The 18,087-nt window shown below is 56.4% G+C and overlaps 1 protein-coding gene across 1 annotated transcript; it reads left to right on the top strand.

Annotated features, from left to right (window-relative positions):
* Positions 1–1,072: 1,072 nt before the first annotated feature.
* On the top strand, positions 1,073–17,916 carry SAMD14 (sterile alpha motif domain containing 14). Its single transcript, XM_037808283.1, has 10 exons — positions 1,073–1,438; positions 4,904–4,958; positions 11,665–11,831; positions 12,278–12,566; positions 13,308–13,395; positions 13,487–13,561; positions 13,653–13,812; positions 14,991–15,110; positions 15,223–15,378; positions 16,156–17,916. The coding sequence occupies exons 2-10, from the start codon at positions 4,916–4,918 to the stop codon at positions 16,309–16,311; spliced, it is 1,254 nt and encodes a 417-aa protein (XP_037664211.1). The 5' UTR covers positions 1,073–1,438; positions 4,904–4,915; the 3' UTR covers positions 16,312–17,916.
* Positions 17,917–18,087: the final 171 nt, after the last annotated feature.

Genomic DNA, 18,087 nt, shown 5'->3' on the forward strand with positions numbered 1-18,087 from the left:
GGCCTCCCTGCCTCAAGCCTAGACAGGAAGTCATCCCAGACCCCTCCTCCCTCAGTCTCCAGGTCCTGGCAGTCCTGGCATCCTGTCAGTTTCTATATCCTGAATAGTTTTTGACTTGCTCTTTTATGTTCATGCTGCTGCCCTCATCTCTCAACAGCCCTGTGAGGGTCTCCCTGCCCTCAGACTGCCCTCTCCAATCCCTCAGTTTCTTCTCCCAGAGGAGCCAAAGGATTCCCACTAAAATGCAAATCTGAGCCCTTCCCTCCTTTACTAATGATTTTTTTTCTTTTAGAATAAAGTGCAAGCTTTGCCTCCTCCCTGCCCCAACCTCACCAGACTCATCTCATCTTCCCCTCCCGCCCCCACTATCTACCCCACGCAGGCCTGCGGGAGTAGAAACATCACCTCCTCCAGGAAGCCCCCCGACCACGCCATCCCCACCCTGCCCCAGGGCCAAGGCAGGCCCCTTGGTGCCTTCACACCCTGAAGTTTCCTCTGCCGACCAGGGCTCACGGCGTGGGTTGATGAGGGCCTCTCCGCTGCACTGTCTCACTTTTTATTCCTCTTCAGTTCTCCAGCCCCGACGGCCTGGACCCGGTGGGTTCTGTTCACTGAGATCCTCTCCGGCCCCGGGCCCACGAATGTCCAGTGGATATTTGCTGAATGAATGAATCAGGGGCTCTCACAGACCTTGCAGAGGAGGCAGAAGCCCCCGAGGGTCCTAAGGTGGGGCCGCCTCCCCGGCGCGGCTCCCACCCGCCCAGACTTAAGTGCGCGCCGAGAAGTAGCTGCAACTCAGCATCCCCTCGGCCGCAGCGGCGCGCGGGCCGCCTCCCCACTCCTCCAGCCCCGCCGCCTGCCCCTCCTCCCTCACGCTCTTTGTCTCCTGGGCGCCTGCCTCCCCGCCAAGTGCCCCCCGCATCGCCCCTTCCCCGGGGACCCCCGCGGACCCCCACTGACGCGGCGCGGATCGGCCTGCCAGGCAGGGAGCCCCGCGTCCGGCCGCGGGGGGCGGGAAGGGGCGGGGAGGTGGCGCTCCCTCTCTCTCTCTCTCTCTCTCTCTCTCTCACACACACACACACACACACACACACACACACACACACACACACACACACACACACACACACACACACACTCACCCACTAGCTCATTCACACACGGAGCATCCTCCCTTCAGGTCTCCGGGTCCAGCCCCTCCTGCGCTTCCTGCAAACCTTTCCTTTTCTGCATCCCACTCCCCAATTCCCTCCGGCCCCGGGACCCTCCCCGCCGATCCCACCCCCAGTCCCAGGATGGAACGGAGCGAGCCAGCCCGGAGCCCCCCGCGGCCGGGGTGACGGTCCCCCGCCCCTCTCCCTCCCGGGCCCCCGCCTCGAGCACCATGGGCCGGAGGGGTTCCCGAGGCGCCGGACGCTGAAGATGACCGAGGCTGGAGGTGAGGGGCCGGGTCCCCCAGGGTCCCCCAGGGTCCCGGGGTGGGCGGGGAAGGGGGCTGGGGTCGCTTGGCTTGAGGTGGGACTCCGAGCGGGGTTGGATGGGGCGAAGGGAAGGGGGCCTTTCTTCCCCTGTCCCGAGGGGGGCCGCATGGGACGGGGGAGCTGGACTGTCAGGGGAGGGGGCGGAGATAGGATTTGTGTCGCTAATCCCCTCCCTCCAGCCTGCCGCCGGGAGAAATTAATAACACACAAAAAACTGGCGTGGGGGGAGGGGGAAAGGGCTTAACTCCTTCATGCCTGGCACGGAGTTGGATTGATGCATTAGAGAGAAACTAGCGCCCCGGCTCTGGTTGGGGGTAGGGGTCCTGGAAGTGATGTAGTTGCCTTGCCACGACCCCCACCCCACTCCAGTTGCCATCTGAGGTGGCGGCAACTTCCACCCCTGGCCATGGAGGGGGGAACCGCCTTCTCTACTCTACAATTCACCTCCGCCCACCCCAAGCTTCCTCTCCCTGGCCATCCCTTCCCACTCGCAACTTCTCTCTCCTGGCTTTCTCCCCTTCCAGGGCCCCTTTCCTCTGCCTACCTCGCTGGGGGCTGCCGCTCTCCCACAGTGGATTCTCCTATTCTCCTTGGTTGGCACCCCACCCTTGGGCCTCACCCAGGGCTGCTGGAGCCCTCTGTTCCTACTATGGCTTTCCCTGGCCCCGATGCTCATTCAGTCTCCTCGTCTGTCTTCAGTCTTTCAGCAGCCCTGTGACTCTCCTCTCAGTCTGCGCCTCCTCCTCTTTCCCTCTTCAGGCTACCTCCCCAGGGCTTGTGTGCACACTTTCTCTCTTTCTTCTTCCCCTGGGTCCCAGGAAGCTTTGAGCTCACCTGCCTCCCTTTCTCCCAGAGAAGGGTCAAAGGTCACTGGTGCCTCTCCTCTGGGAGTCTGAAGTTTTGTGGGAAGGGAGTGGGTTGGTAGCATCAGAGCCCAGACTGGGTCCAGAGGGGAAGGTCCATTTCCACCCTCACGGCTGTTACCTGGTTGTGTGTGTGTGCACATGCATTTTTTTGGGGGGGGGGGGCGGGGGCGGTGGGGTTCAGCATCTAACTTTCCGGGGCTCAGTTTTGGAAGAAGGTGTTTGGGTTGGAGGGCCCTGGTGACCACTTGAATGTCCTGTTTCTCCAGAGTTCCCCAGCAGACCACGTAGGAAGGGTCCCCCATGCACACTCCAGGGAGTTAGTTGTTGAAGGGAGGGAAAGAAAACAGTTTAAATCAGGATGGACTGGGAGGGGGTGTGAGCTGCAAGCCTGAAAGAGGACTCCATCCAAAAGAGGATCTCATCCCTGGCCGGGGGCCTTACATCAAGGGCACATGGGACCTCCAGCTTCAGGTAGTCTAGGAGAGGAGACACAACCCCTGCCCTCAGGGAGCCCCCATTTTGATGGTAGAGGCAGTTCCTATCTTCAGAGGGTCCATAGCCTGATGGGGAATATATGGCCCCTCTCCTTGGGGAGCTCTCTTCTAATGTAGGGGGATATGACCCATTTAATGAGGTATTGGAAAAAAAAAAAAAAAAAACCCACTTCCCAGTGTTTGGGGAAGGCTGGATTTAGAAATGATGTGGACAAAATGAGTAGCGGGAGGACCATCTAGGATGGCTTTCTGGAGGAGATGGCAGCTGGGTCCTAGTCACATGAGGTTTGGTGATTGAATGAAGGAATTTGGTTCATTCTTAGGGACAACCTTCCTTCCCATCTGGCCCCTCAGGGCAAGGAGAGAGGTTCTGGAATGTCTCTGGTACTAGCCCTACCTCCCTAGGGTTCAAGAATGGCAAGAAGTTACTTAGACGGGTTCAGCTCATGTCCCCCTGATGCTGTCCCACACTTTATTTCCTGCTTTCAGCTCCAGGCATCCGTGGAGTGTTTTGATGCTTCTCCTCATCCTAGCCAGTGTGGACCAACTCCCCTCCCCCTATATTCACACCTGTCTTCTAGTAGTGTCCCTTCCTCAAGAACACCCCCCAAAACTGCAGACCATCACCCAGGAAGGGACCAAGGGACAGAAGACCAGGTTCAAGGCTGAGTTCTGCCTTTTATCTCCTGCATCTCAATTTCCCCATCTGTAAAGTGGGGTTACTAAGAATCAACAGCCTGGTCAGCTCACTGTGAGACGAGGTCTATGTAATAATACAAGAGGAGAATTGAAAAAGACCCCAACAGGCACGCGGTCCAGCTTTCCTACACCTGTCAAGTGTAGAGGCCTTCTCTTGGGAAGCTGAATGTTAGAAGTAATTTGAGATCATGTCTCATGCAATGTGCCCTTGCCCTAAGCCATCAGTGGTCCCTGAACTTCCTCACTCTCCCCTCGTCCAGCATTCCCCTGTCCCTCCAACAGCAAGGGCTGCTGGCATCCTGTATCTGCTAGGAAGCGGCCCAAATTGTTCAGCTGCTTAAATCCTGCTTCACTGCCTGCCCTCCCTTCTTTCTTATCACTAAAACAAACAAACAGACAAAAAAATCCACCTATCCATCCACACTTCTTCTCAGAACATTCTTAATGTACTGGATGCATCATCAAGCTTTGGCTGTCCGCTGTTCTGCTGCCAGCACGCCTCATACCCTTTTGCACCTATGAGTCTGTCAAGAACTCTGAGAACTGGGAGTTTGTCTAGAACGGCGGCCCTGCTGTTGGCGCCAGCTTCCTGAACAGCTCATGTTCTGAGAGACAGGTGGTGAGAGCACCAGTGATGATGGGGAGGGGCAGGATTGGATGACGGACAGAAGATGGATGGGTGGATGGTACGAATTGATGATGCAGAGATGGTTGGCTGGCTGGATGGGGATGGATGTTTAATGGATGGATGGGTGGGTAGATGGATGGTTGGATGGATGAATGGGGGATGGATGGATGGATGACTAGGCAAGTCAATAGATGGATAGTTAGGTAGGTAGATGGATGAAAGAACCAGAATTCTGGCCCTGATTTTACCGTCAACTTGCTATGTGGTCTTGGGTCAATCATTCTTCTTTCTCTGGATCTATGTCTTCATTTGTGAAATGAGAGGACTGGAATTAAAAATCTCCATGATTTCTCCCAGATTTGATGTTGTATAATTTACGATTATTAACAGCTAATAGGGGATGATAATGATGGAAAGGCCAGAGGTGGTCACGGAGAGATGTTCAGTGACCCACGTGATGGCACACGGCCAATCAGCTTGATCCAAGACTGCAGGACTCAGCCTGTGTCAAGTCTCTGGATCTGCTTCTGTCCCCACCCTTCTGCTTATGCCTCTTGCCCCAACCCCCACAATCCGGGCTATGACACAGGTGACCTCTCTTCCAAGGGGCTGGAGGAAGAGTTCTGGGGTGGGGGTTGAGGGGCCAGAGGCCAGGGCTACTGCCTCGACCAAACCAAACCACTTACCTAAGGTGTCTTTTCTTTCTCTCTCTCTCTGTCCCTCTGTCCTCTCCAGGTCTTTTGAGTCATGGCTTCTTCAAAGCTCCGAGAACCAGCAGATGAGGTTTTTGGTAAGTTCTTTATGGCTTTGTCTCTAATCCAATAGTCACAACTATAGAGCACATTCTTACAAAGCCACACAACATTGGAGGGAGTGTCTCTGGAGGCGTGAGTGTGTGTGCGTGTGTTGTGGCCTTACAGCCTAACTCTCTGTCACCACTATCTTGGTGGACATGGCCAATGATAACAGCAATAATAATAATTAGGGTCCTTATTGATTCAGTGCTTGTCTCATAACAGACACTAGGCTAAGCAGCCGCCTCTCACAGGCACTGTACCATTTAATCTTCACAACAATGCTAAGAAGTGTGCCCATTCCATAGATGAGGAGCCAAGGGTGTAAAGTGCTGAAGTGACATGGAAAACTAGTGACAGAGTTGGCTCTTAAGGGCTGTGCTGTGTACCAGTACACCCCAGCACAGATGACACACATTGCCTCCAAGTCACATGAGGACCTGGGACATCTCCTTGCATGGATGTGCACCGAGAGCACACACGCAGCCTCAAATCCCCAGGCCTGCCCCCTCCTTGGTACACACTGGGTGCATACACACACCTGCCTGTGCCACCATTTGCCCCCTGCAGTGTGTCTGTTGTGTGGGCTGGAGAGAGAGAGACCCCCTCAGGGCAGAGTTCCCGGTATACACTGGGGTGGAGAGCCTGCTTCCCGCCTGGATGCCAGTGGTGGCCTCAATGAGGACAGGAGTGTGGAGGAACATGGAAGGAAAGGTGGAGACAGAGAGCGGGAGCCGCCTGAATTCTGTACGTGCACGCAGCCTTCACCGGCTCACCCAGGGGGCCCGTATTGCCTGGGATGCCACAGGGACTACCCTGCCTTCTCCCCTTCTCTACCTCCCCCACCCCCTCCCCTGCTGCCTCATTCTCCTCTGTCCCTGCCACACCCCTGGCAATGCCAGGAATTGATCCTCCTGGCTCCTGGGGGAACACTGCTTCCCAGCTGGGCCTCCCTGAGGCCCCTGGAGAGAGGATTTGCCTCTGGGACCCCCAGGCTCTAACTGCCTCTGGCCTTAAGATTTTGAATCTTTCAGTCCCCACGTAGGCCCAGCCTAATTCCTGGCCTGACAGCAGTGAGCTCCCCTTCCCCACGGTTTTCTGCCCCACCCCCAATATCCCCCTTCATCCATTTCCTGATTTATCCTCCACAACCCCCGCAGACTTGCTGAGGCAGCTGGGCCCAGCCTTGCCCACTTCTAGATACGAAAGGCAATTAAATAGTCATGACCCGATCTCCCACTGCCCAGGGCCAGCCACCTCCCTGGGGGAAGAGAGAACAAGGAAGAGATGGAAAAAGCAGGGCAAGAGGTCCTGATGGATCAAGGGACCAGAGGAGAGGCTGGACCCACTTGGCCTCAAAGCCCCCAAGTCCCCTAGGAGTCCCTTTGCTCCCTGGACACTCACACAGATGACTGTGGTCCTTGTGTGGCCCAGACTCTGGAACAAAGGGACCCCTCCCTGGCCCAGGCTGGCTAGGCACCAGCTGAGTGCCAGTGGAGTTGCTCGCCAGCCCCCAGAACCAGCTAGGGTACTAGCTTGGGAGCCAGGAGCCTGGCCACCCTCCTTGACTCCCTCTGCACCCTTAGTCAAACCCTGCTGAGCCTCAGTTTCCCCACATGTAAAATCAGGGGTTTGGACTCAAGTCCCTCCCATTTCTGCCTGGGAGTGTAGCGTAGCCTGCCGTGTGGGCCCCAGGCTGCCCACCCTTAGCCCTGGCCCTGCTCTTGATCAGCCATCTGCCTTCGAGCAAGTTACTTAGCTGCCCTGGGGACAGCTGCAGGACCCTCCTCTTAGTGTTGGGGGTGTGTGGGTGATGGGTTTCAATGACTTAATAATTGTACAGCACTTAGAATCTTGCCTGGCACAGTGAGTGCTCAATAACTATTAGCTGTTACTTACTCTGTGGTTCAGTCCTCAATCCTCACTGCTTGGCGGCAGTGCCTGGAGAATCTGAGCCAGAGAGCATGGGACAGAGAGCTCTCCTCCCCAGCTCATTCCCAGGGCTTGAGCACCAGAAAGGAAAGAGGGGACAGCTAAGAGACAGAGGGGTGGGGTCACACCTGTCGCTTTGACAGTACCTCACCTGTATCACCAGCCACTTCAGCTGCCTCCTGTCTGCCTCCAGCCTCCCCTTTCAACCAGGCCCTTGCCCACCAGCCCCTGACTGCTCCTCAGACACTCCGAGCTCAAGTCTGCACTGTTCCTCTACTTGGAAAGCTCTTCCTTGTTCTTTCTACAGCCTCAGCTCTTTATTGCTGCCCAGATCGCAGCCGGGCTACTTAATCTAAAGCAGCTGGCCCTTGATCTTTCATCCATATGACAAATGTTTATTGAGTCCCTAATATGTGCCAGGCTCTGTTCCAGGCTATTGGAAGACAGCAATGAATGAGCCAGACAAAATCACTGTCCTCATGGAGCTTGAATTCGAGTGCAGGGGTCAGGGACTAGAAGAACAAATAAATCAACCAGGCAAATGTTAGCTGGTGGGGCGTGCTAGCCAGAGGATGAACATGCCGGACGTGACAGCATGTGGGCATGGGTTCCTAAGCAATGTCTCAGCACCTGCATGTATTTTGAGTGTGTTTCTGCCTAAGTGTGCAATGGTCCATGGCATTGTGACTTTGGTTCAATTCGTCAAACACCGATGGTCTTGGCATCTCCTATCCACCAGGTGCTGTCCCAGACTCTCATGATACATAGCGGACAGCAGACAGTGGACGGTGAAGGGCTTTGCCATCTGCAGTGTGCAGACTGGCATGGCACAGTTGTTCCTGACCACACAATGGTGCCAAAGCCGAAGAGGTGGCAGTCCAGAAGGGGTGGGGGCAGTGCCGGCTCAGAGCCCATGAGTCAGACAAAGAAGGGGAGGAGCCTGATGGAAAGAGCAGCAGGAGCAAAGGGATGAAGGTGGGAAATGAGGTGGAGAGAGCGAGGCAGGTGCACAGTAGAGCTCGAAGCAATTCAGTACATCTCCCACCAACCCATTAGTAGCCAGTGCTTGCCGAGTGCTTCCTAAGCCACGGGCAGTTCCGCAAAAATACTCTACGTGAATCATCTTGTTTAATGCTTACAACAACCCTGCGAGGAAGATGTCATCATCTTGACCCTGTTTTATAGATGAGGAAGCAAATACCTAAATGAAAGTTACTTGCCCCGGGTCACAGGGCCAGCAAGTGGCAGAACAGGATTCCGCCCAGCCGTGTGGCTCCGGAGGTGGGCTGGGGCCCCTTCAGGCCTTAAATGGCAGGCTGAGGGGCTCAGACTTTATACTGTGGGCCTTGGGGGACCCCTGAGGGTTTCAAAAGTAGGAGAGTAAGTGACATGGCCAGAAATGTGTCTTAGAAAGTTTCCTGTAGCCTCAAGGAAGGTGTGGGAGCGGGGCAGAGCCGGGGCAGAGCGCACAGGGTGGAGGCTGAGGCTGTGTTCTGGGCTGGCGGGGCGGGGGCTGGGGGAGAAGGTGGGTGGAGGCAGCTGACTGATGAAGGCCTGAGCTAAGGCGGTGCAGTGGGGAGGGGGTGGAGGGGGTCCAGAGGAGTGAGGAGTGCCAATCAACGGAATTCCGTTCTTTCATTAAAATATTTGCTAAGTATGTACAATGTGCCAGGCACTGCTCTATGCCTCTGTGTGTTAGAGCAGTGAGCAAAATGGAGAAAAATACGGAGCTGACATTCTAATGGGTGGAGAGCAACAAGAAACTAAATTAGTAAAATATTTGGCATGCAGGAGGGTGATAAATGGGAAAAAAAACAAGGATGGAGGTTATGGAGTATGTGGGGAGGGGATGCTAAGTAGGGTGGTGGGGGAAGGCCTCAATGAAGAGGGGCATTTAAGCGAAGACCTGAAGGAAATGAGGGAGAGAAATCCATGGCAAAAGCCTTGCAGAAAGAGGGAAGAGGGGGTGCAAAGGCCCTGAGGTGGGAGCAGGCCTGGCAGGTGAGGAAGAGCCAGAAGGCCAGGGTGGCTGCGGTGGAGGGAGTGAGAGGGAGAGAATTAGGAGCTCAGAGAGGTACAGGAAGGCTGGAAGGGCACTGGGAGAACCCTGGCTTACTCTGCATGAGACAGAAGTCACCAGAGGGTTCTGAGCAGAGGAGTGACATGACCTGACAGGTTTTATCAGGATCACTCTAGCTGCTGTGTTGAAATAGGCTGTAAACAGGAAAGGGAGGAGGAGGGAAGGCAGCTAGGAGGACTTTGTAATAATCCAGGCAAGAGATGATGGTGACCTAGGCTGGGGGGCTGCAAGAAATTCCCCCTCTCTGCTCCCCAACTCTTTCGTCTCATCTCCTTTCTCTCTCCTCTTTCTCTCCATGTTTATTGTGGAATATCTCAAACATACACAAAAGTAGAGAGTATGGCCCAGTAGCCCATGAACTCATTGCCCACCCTCTACTGTTACCAACTTGGGGCGTCCTGTTTCATCCTTTCCCCCTTCCATTCTCCACCCCCACGCCCCTGGGCTATTTTGAACCTAATCCAAAACATCATATCAGTTCACCATAAATATTTCAGTATGGCGAGATATATTGCAAGGGCAGAGCTAACAGGAATTGTGGGTGGAACGGTTAATAGGGTGGGAGGGAGAGAAGTCAAGGATGACTCCAGGGGCTTGGCCTGGGCAGCTGGCAGGACAGAGCTGCCATCCGCTGATGGGAAGGCTGGGCAGAGCAGCTTGGGGGGGCGGGGGCAGGTCAGGAGGTCAGTTTGAGCATGTAAGCTTAGGATGCCTGTTGGACATCCCAGTGGAGATGCCAAGTAGGCAATTGGACAAATGAAAGGTCTAGGACTGAGAGGGGGTAGCTTGGAGCTGTCTGACTTGGGTGACTGGGTGGATGATGGGGCCTTTCACTGAAGCAGGAAGCAGAGGAGGTGAAGTGGTTTGGGGCAAGGTGATGGATTCGTTTGGATGGGTTGAGTTGGAGGTGCCCGCAGGCTCTCTAAGTGGCACACTTCCTGCAGATACCTGGGTGTCCGGGCTTGGAAATCAGGGGAAGAGACAGGACTGAAAATAGACATAGATGGTGGTTAGGCCAGGAGAGATCTGGGTGGCTTAGGGGGGGGGTCTGCAGGCAAGAGACAGGCAGGTGGGCATGAGTGATGGCATGGGGGTCCCAAGACCATCAGGGTGGAGTGGGGAAGGAAGACCTTGACCCATCCTGAGGTCTGGGAAGAACCTTTTCTGTCTGAAGACCCCAGTGTCGAGCTCAGGGCCACTACAGAGTGGGGGTTCATCCTGACTGGAGCAAATGAAAAGCAAAACTATGAGCACTAAGGGTTTCTACGGATGGTCCGCTGGGGTATGCCTACCCTTCCTCCATGGCCTCCCGGCCAGGAGCTGGCCCTGGGCCGTGGGGATCGTGGGACTCCATCAGCAGCTACTCTGCTGCAGGTCAACTGTGAGCCTTCCAGGTGCTCCGAGGGCTGTGTCTCCCGAGGGTGCCCTGAGCACGGCCCAGGAAGCCAGTGTCCACTGCAGGGACCCGGACAGGCCATCAGTCCGAGGGAGGGGTGAGCCGGTCTCTGGAGCCAGAGATGGCTCAAATCCTGGACCACTGCTAGCTGGTGGTTTTGGCCAAGTGGCTGAACATCTTTGAGCCTGATTCCTCAGTTGTAAAAGGTACATAATAGCCACATCGGTTGTTTGGAGGCGGAGGTGAGATGGCACACTGCCTGGTGCCTTGTAGGGGCTTTTTAAAAATTTCCTTTTTAAAATATTGTGGTAAAATATACATAACATTAAAGTCATTTTTACCATTTCTAAATGTACAATTCTATGACATTAAGTACAATGGCGATGTTGTATAACTTTCACCACTATTTCCAGAACATTTTCATCTTCCCAAAAAGAAATTCGTACCCATTGAGCAATAGCTCTTCCTCCTCCACTCCCCTCAGCCTCTGCTGTCCACTATTCTGCCTTCTTTCTTGATGAATTTGCTTACTCTGAGGATTTCATATCAGATAGATCATACGATATTTGTCCTGTGTCTGGCTTATTTCACTCGGCAAGATGTCTTCATTTCTTTTTATGGCTGCGTAGTATTCCATTGTGTGTATCTACCACATGTTGTTTATCCTTTCATCTGCTGATGGACACATTACGAATAATGCTGCTGTGAACTTTAGTGTACAAATATGTGTTTGAGTCCCTGCTTTCAATTCTCTTGGGTTCATACCTAGATGTGGGATTGCCGGGGCACAGCGTAGGCCTATGTTTAACTTTCTGAGGAACGGCCAAACTGTTTTCCTAAGAGGTGCTTTTGAATCGGCAGCCACTACTGCCACGATCTCTCCAGCCGCACGCCCCAGCCCTCCCCTCCACAAAGCTGCCCTCCGACCGTCCCGCAGGGGCCGCCGCCTGCTTTTCTCCTGCCCAGAGTCACATATGCCAGTCTCGCCACCTGGGTACCCCTCTCTGCCTCATCTCTTGTAAACTCCCACCCAGACCTTAAGATTCAGCTTTGGTGTTTCCTCCTGTGACCCCTCCGAAGGCCGTTCTGTCCTCTGTGCCTGTGTGAGGTTTCTGCACCCTGTGCTGTACGAATGTGTGGACAGGGCTTGCTCTGCTGAGGCTTCCTCTCATCTGTAGGCCCAGTGCCCAGTGAGGTGCCCAGCCCATGGGAGCCTTGGTAACCGTTAGGCAAGGGCAGGCGGCCACCCAAGGGTATGTGGTCTCTTTCTCCCCTCCGTTCCCCTGGTTCGCAGACCTGGACTTGGCCGTGCCAGAGACCGTCAGACTGGACAGCAGTTTACACAAGGCCCGGGCCCAACTGCTGGCCAAGGGCCGGAGACACCGGCCCTCCCGCTCGAGGCTCCGAGACAGTGCCAGCTCCGCCGAGGACGGTGAAGGCTCCGACGGGCCCGGAGGCAAGGTTGGGGCAACCCACCCAAACACACATAACCCCTCCCCACCTCTCGCCTTTGGATAGGCCCTCCAGACCTCTCCTCCGGGAAAACCACATCCCAGACTTCTGACACCATACGCTAATAAATCTTAGTTGCCGGTCACTTCTGGCTCATTTCATCCTTTTAAAGGTCTTACTATCCCCTCTTACAGAAGAAGAAACTGAGGGTCTTAGAGTTCAGTAACCAAGTCACACAGTAAGTGAGGGAGGTGGGATTCAGTCTCAGTCCTCAAAGGCCGCGATTCCCATCTCTCACTGCCCTAGACACTCCTCCCCGCAGGCTCCAGATGGACCCAGAAATCCTGGCTCCCCGCCCTAGCGGATCCTGCGCAGTTTGCAGGGTGAAAGCAGCTCACAGCCCCTCCGGGAAGCGGGGAGGAGGATTCGCGGTGAGCGGCTGCTCCCTCCCCCAGGTGATCGACGGCTGCGGGAGCCCCCTGCACCGGCTGCGCTCGCCCTTGCACTCGGGCCCGGGGTCCCCGGCCGGGGGGTCTTTCTGCCTGGAGCCTCCGGGGCTGCGGCGCAGTCTGGACGAGGATGAGCCGCCGCCCTCGCCGCTCACGCGCTACCGACCCCTGCACAATGCCGCCTCGCACGAGGGCCTGGCCGCCGCCGCCTGCTCGCCGCCGCGCTCCGCGCCCTTCTCCGACAGCTCGCCCAGCTTCGTGCGCCGCCATCCGCGCGCGGAGCCGCACAGCGAGGGTGAGTGGAGGGCGGCGCGGCGCCCCCTGCCGGTGCGCACCGGGGCCGCAGCGGCTCCTCCCGGTCCTGAGCGGACCGCAATGCCCGGCTGGACCAGGATGGGTCGGGATGGCTTCCGGGAAGGCGGGGAAGCAAATACCAGGGTTCACTCATTCAACTAATATTTACTGAGCACCTTCTATGTGCCAACGGCTGTTGACTCGAGGATATGCGTGAGCAAACGAGACAGTCCTTGACCTTATGAGGCTTCTCGTTTGGAGGTGGGAATGGGGACCCAGTAATCCTAAATTAAACGTGTAGCTATAAACTACAATAAGTGCAATGATGAAAATATGTACAGTGATGGGAGAGCACATCTAGAATGCCTGACCGAGCTGGGGCATTCCTGGAAAGCTTCTCTGAGGAAGTGACACTTGAGCCAAGATTGGAAGGCCGGTTAGAAGTTGGCTGGGATAAAATTAACAAAAAATAGAAGTGGTCTCTGTCTTTTCACAGTGCTTCACAGATTGTAAAAGGCTTTCATGAACATTGTACCATTGGGTCTCATGAAATAGGCGGCTATTGTCCCCATTTTTGAGGTGAAGGAAGCTCAGAGAGATAAAGTGACCTGTCCTAGGTGGCACAGCTAGTAAAGGACCCCAGAGTCAGGCTGCATGAATCTAAATGCAAGAGGAGGCAGGCAAGCCACCACACTGGCTATTCTCCCCGCACCACCACCCCCTCCCGCCCACTTCTCCACAGATGACAGCCGGGATGCCAGCCCACCTGAGCCTGCCAGCCCCACCATTGGCTTGGATAAGAAGACACGACGAAAGTTCCTGGACCTGGGGTGAGGGGCAAGAAGCCAGGGCTGGGAGTTCTCAGAGTGAGGGGTAGCACAGTGGACGGCCCTGCCTCACCTCCCCCTGCCCTTCCCACAGGGTCACCCTGCGCCGAGCATCCACTGGGAAGAGCAGGAAGGAGAAGGGCAGCAACCGCCTGTCCATGGGCAGCAGGTAGGAAGTAGCCACTGTGCCAGCCCATAGTGCCCTGTGGGCCCAGCCCTCCCCTCTGTGCCCACACCCATGTCGGGTGCTCTCTCTGCAGGGAGTCGGTGGAGGGGTCTGGCAGGACAGGGGGCTCCCCGTTCCTGCCCTTCTCCTGGTTCACAGACAGCAGCAAAGGCTCAGCATCCTCTGGTAGCACCACCTCCCCCGCCTGCTCCCCCAAACATGAAGGCTTTAGTCCCAAGAAGTCAGCTTCTCAGGTGAGTCTATGGTTTTCTTGCCCCCAAACTAGCCCCCAGACAGGTGATACTGAGGGCAAACTTCCCTCTGTCTCACGCTGGGAGTCAGGCATTCCTAGAGTCCTTTCGTTCATCCACTGAGCCATTTGGTGGTTCATTAACTCATCCATTCTCTGCATTCATCCATTCACTTGTTCATGCATTCATATTCTGAGTGGTTCATTCATTGCTTCATCCATTCAACACACATCACTGAATGCTTTTGGAGGTGGGTCAACTGCATTGTGGGGTAAGGTTCAGGGGATGAACAGAACCCCAACCCTAGTGCTCAAAAAAGCTCACAAACTTGCAGGGGAAGCAAGACCAAGTAACAGAATGATTGTCGTCTTATGTCCACTCAGCACTTTACAGTTTACAAAGCCCCAAATGCATGGTTTTGCTTTACTCTCACAACAGCTCAGTGAAGTGGGCAGGGCAGGCACACTCATCCCATTGTACAGATGAGGAAATAAAGGCTCAGAGACAAGGGACTTGGCCATGGACTCATGGATTTAGATGTGAGGCCCTATGACTCCCAGGCCAGTGCCCGTTCTCTGGTTTTGTTCCATATTTGCTGCTAGGGCAGAGGGGCTAGAAAACTGGGAATTCAGAGAAGAGTCACTTCTAACTTGGGGCTTCCTTCCTTTCTCCCCACACTCTGCCTCCATCCTTCCCTTTCTTCCTCCCCTTTTGCTGGGCCCTGGGTATACTATGATGCACAAGACACAGCCTAGGCCCTCACAGAACTCACAGTCCAGCGAGGACAGAGACTTCTAACCAGGCAGTTACAACCCAGGGTACTAGGAGCCATGGGGGCGGGGCACATAGCAGGGGCACCTGACCCAGCCTGGGGGAGTCCTGGTAGGCTGCCTGTAGGAAGCAACACCCACCTTCCATTTCTGTTAACTATTCTGCCTGGCTGATTCTAGTCCTGTGCTCTCTGGATGGCCACCTGCAGAGGCCCCAGGTCCTGACACCTCACATGAGTCACCATGTCCTGTGTGCCTGCCCAGCTCCTGGCCCATGCACAGGGCAAGCTGAGCAACTCCTGGTGTCCATTCCAGGACTTCAACTCCATCCAGATGGGGGTGGTGGGCCAGGGGTCTCCCTTGGGCTTGGGGTGAGCTCCCTTCTCAGCCATGTGCAACCCTCCTGTCTAGGAATCCACCCTGAGTGATGACTCTACGCCCCCCAGCAGCAGCCCCAAGATCCCAAGTGGCCCCCGGCAGGAGGCCAAGTGCTCCTACCCCTATCACACACTGTCCCAGTCTTCGGATGAGGTGAGCAAGGCCTGGCCCACAGTGCCAGCTGGACCCCTGACCTCTGACTTGGTCAGACGTGCAGGCCACAGGCCATGCTTCCACCCCTCACTCACCTTGGTCTCTGCCCCAGTTCCTGGATGAGCCCCTCCCTACTGTCCACCACTGGACCAGTCAGCAGGTGGGCCAGTGGCTGCACAGCCTCAACCTGGAGCAGCACGCTGCCGAGTTTGCCGCCCGGCAGGTGGATGGGCCACAGTTACTGCAGCTGGATGGAAGCAAACTGAAGGTAGGTCAGAGAAGGGCCAGGAGCCTGGCCTGAGGCAACTTTCAAGGATTGAGATCCCCTTAACCTGACCTTTGATGCTGAGCGCAGCTTCCTGGGCTGACCTTTTCACTCCCTCTAAAGCCACAGCCTTGACTACCAGGCAAGGTCCTTGACCTAATCTTGGCACTCCAGCGTGGGTCCCCAGTCTGACCTGAAACTCAAGCCCGATTATTCTAGTTGAGCTTCAAGCTCCAGCCCAAGTCTCCAGGCTGACATCTCTAGGACTCTCATCTGACCCTGTCCCCTGGTGTCCCGGGAAGCCAGCCATTTCCTGGGGTCATCGCTGCATCGTTCTCAGTCTTGGAGGCTGGTGGTAGGGGTGGTGGTGGGACTCTGCTCTCTGCCAAGCTGCTTGGGGAAGGGGTGGTGAGGTGAGTCCCCCGGGAAATCTGTGGCAGTGGGGAGGGGCCTCAGTCTCTGACCAGCTATGTGACCTTGGGCGAGTTACTGCCCATCTCTGGGCCTTGGGAGGTTGGGACAGTGTCATCCCAAGGCTAAAATCCTGAATGGGGGATGACAACCAGGGATTGGCGGCCATAGGGCCTGGCACCCGCAGCCCTCATCTCCCCGTGATTCCAAGTTCTTGCGCTGAGGGTTCTGATCCACCAGCAACTCAGTTTGGGAGAGAATTGGGGAGAATTGATAAAGAGTTCCAAAAGAAGGGGACCGGAGGCTTGGATTGTCCAGGACAAAGTGTGGCTCCATACCCCTTCCCTCATCCTTGGATTCCTCCCCCAGAGCCTGGGGCTCAGCAGCTCGCACGACCGGGCACTAGTGAAGCGGAAGTTGAAGGAGCTGGCAGCGGCTGCTGAGAAGGAGCGCAAGGCTCAGGAGAAGGCTGCGCGGCGGCGAGAGAAGCTCCGGCGCAGGGAGCAGGAGGCCAAGAAGAGCTAGAGGAGGGCAGGGGCAGGCGTGGGCACCCAGGCATGGGGTGGCTGCCGGGCTCGGCAGGCTCAGGCCTCACCAGGGAGGCTGGGCCTGGCCCCAAGCCCTCAGGGCACTCGCCCTCTCTCCCTGACACACTGTCTGGATCTGCACCCCCAGAAAGGGAGAGCTCAGGGAGAGGGGCTGGTAATAAACCCTATTTCAAGGATGGGTTTGGCACAGAGTTCCTGGGGAAGATGGCAGATCCAAGAAAGAGAGCAGAAAGCCCAAGGCCTAAGCAACTCTGGGAGCCCCCTGGAGCCTGGGTCAGGCTGACCTTCTGAGCCCAAGCTGGGGCGGTGCTGGGGCTGGAAGTGAGCTGGATGCCCACCTGCCTTCCTTCCAGAAGCCTGAGACGGCGAGGATCCCAGGCCCAGAAGCAGGACTGAGCAGCCAGCCACGCAGGGGAGCCTGTGGAGCTGGTCCCCCCAGCTCTCTGGGGGCTGCATGTGGGCAGAGCTCTCCTCTGCTCCCCAGGAAGGCCAGTGGACACTGCAGCAAATCACACTCAGGGTCGACTCCCAGCCAAATGCCTCAGCAGGAGAGCACAGACGGCAGCATGGGGATAGTGCAAGCTTTGTAAACTTTAGAAAGAAGGAACCATGGAACCCTTCTCTGTGATTCTTCCCTGTACTGTGGGTCCCAGTGGGTGACATGACATCCATATAGGTCTGTCCTTCCTGGGCTCTCGTCAAGGCCTGGTCTTTGGCCTAACCCCCAGCCAGGCCCACTTCTCCTACTGTTCCCTCGGAGGATGCCCGAGACCTCTTGGGGGCAGAGCAAACTTGGGAGCTGGTGGGGACAGGACCACCACCACCCATGTCTAGGTGGGGCTGGCAGTTTGGGAAGCCAAGTCCCCTGGAAGCTGCTGGACTGGAAGGGTTCACCAGCCCTTCCCCAACCCAGGGCCCTGCCAGGGCCTCAGTGGGCTCCAGGAGCGGCGGCAACGCGGGCTCCGGATCACTGGGCCGGGGAGGGTGGGGCCGGCTCTGAGCAGCCTCTCACGGCCGCCCCAGGGGCCCTGGCCTCAGGCCTTGTTAGGACCTGTCTGGGGAGGAAGCTTCCAGGGTGGTGGCTTATTTGCAGGGTCAGGGGACCTGACTGGAAGGCACCTCCCCTCCGCCCACCTGTCCAGAGTGGCCGACAGGAACCAGTGCATGCTGGCTTCCCTCATTCCTGGGGGGCGTGTATGTGTGCACGTGTGAGCCCCATCCCTGCCTCCCCCCACCTCCACCCCACTGAGGAGCTGTGGGTGGAGGGCCACCCCTGCTACAGCCTGGGCCCTGTCCCTGGGACTCAGCCCATCCTTTCCTCTCTTTGCCACCTGTGCTGGGAAAGGGGCTTCAGAGGGAAAGTTATGGGGACGCCGGCCCTCTACAGGCCTGCTGCAGGGACCAGTGGGGGAGGCTGGGAGGCACTTGGGTCCTCGAAGCTGCAGGAACTCTAATGGGGGCCCACCTGCATGTGAAGGGGGGGAGGCGGTTATCAATTTATTTCAATAAACATATGACGTGCCAGTGACCTTTCTGTCCGCTTGGCTGGGGGCTGGGCTGGGCCACAGGGCCTGCGCCACACACTGGGTCCATCCCAGGCGCTGGGCTGACGGATGTGCCAAAGGAATAGCCTTGGCTGGTGTTTTACTTGTGGTGCACGCTGGGGCATGATCTGAGCCAGGCTGCATGTCCCGAGCACATGTCCCCGCATCATATGCTGGTCACGGGGTACCACGGTCTGCGTGCAAGTGTG

The sequence above is a fragment of the Choloepus didactylus genome, chromosome 18, assembly GCF_015220235.1.
Source record: "Choloepus didactylus isolate mChoDid1 chromosome 18, mChoDid1.pri, whole genome shotgun sequence".
NCBI classification, from domain to species: domain Eukaryota; kingdom Metazoa; phylum Chordata; class Mammalia; order Pilosa; family Megalonychidae; genus Choloepus; species Choloepus didactylus.

What these genes read in the sequence shown, in the direction of transcription:
- SAMD14 (XM_037808283.1), top strand. Translation starts at nt 4,916, where the DNA reads ATGGCTTCTTCAAAGCTCCGAGAACCAGCAGATGAGGTTTTTG. An exon ending in CCAAGAAGTCAGCTTCTCAG is followed by an intron (nt 13,813 to 14,990) that starts GTGAGTCTATGG and finishes CCTCCTGTCTAG; the next exon opens with GAATCCACCCTGAGTGATGA. An exon ending in TGGATGGAAGCAAACTGAAG is followed by an intron (nt 15,379 to 16,155) that starts GTAGGTCAGAGA and finishes TTCCTCCCCCAG; the next exon opens with AGCCTGGGGCTCAGCAGCTC.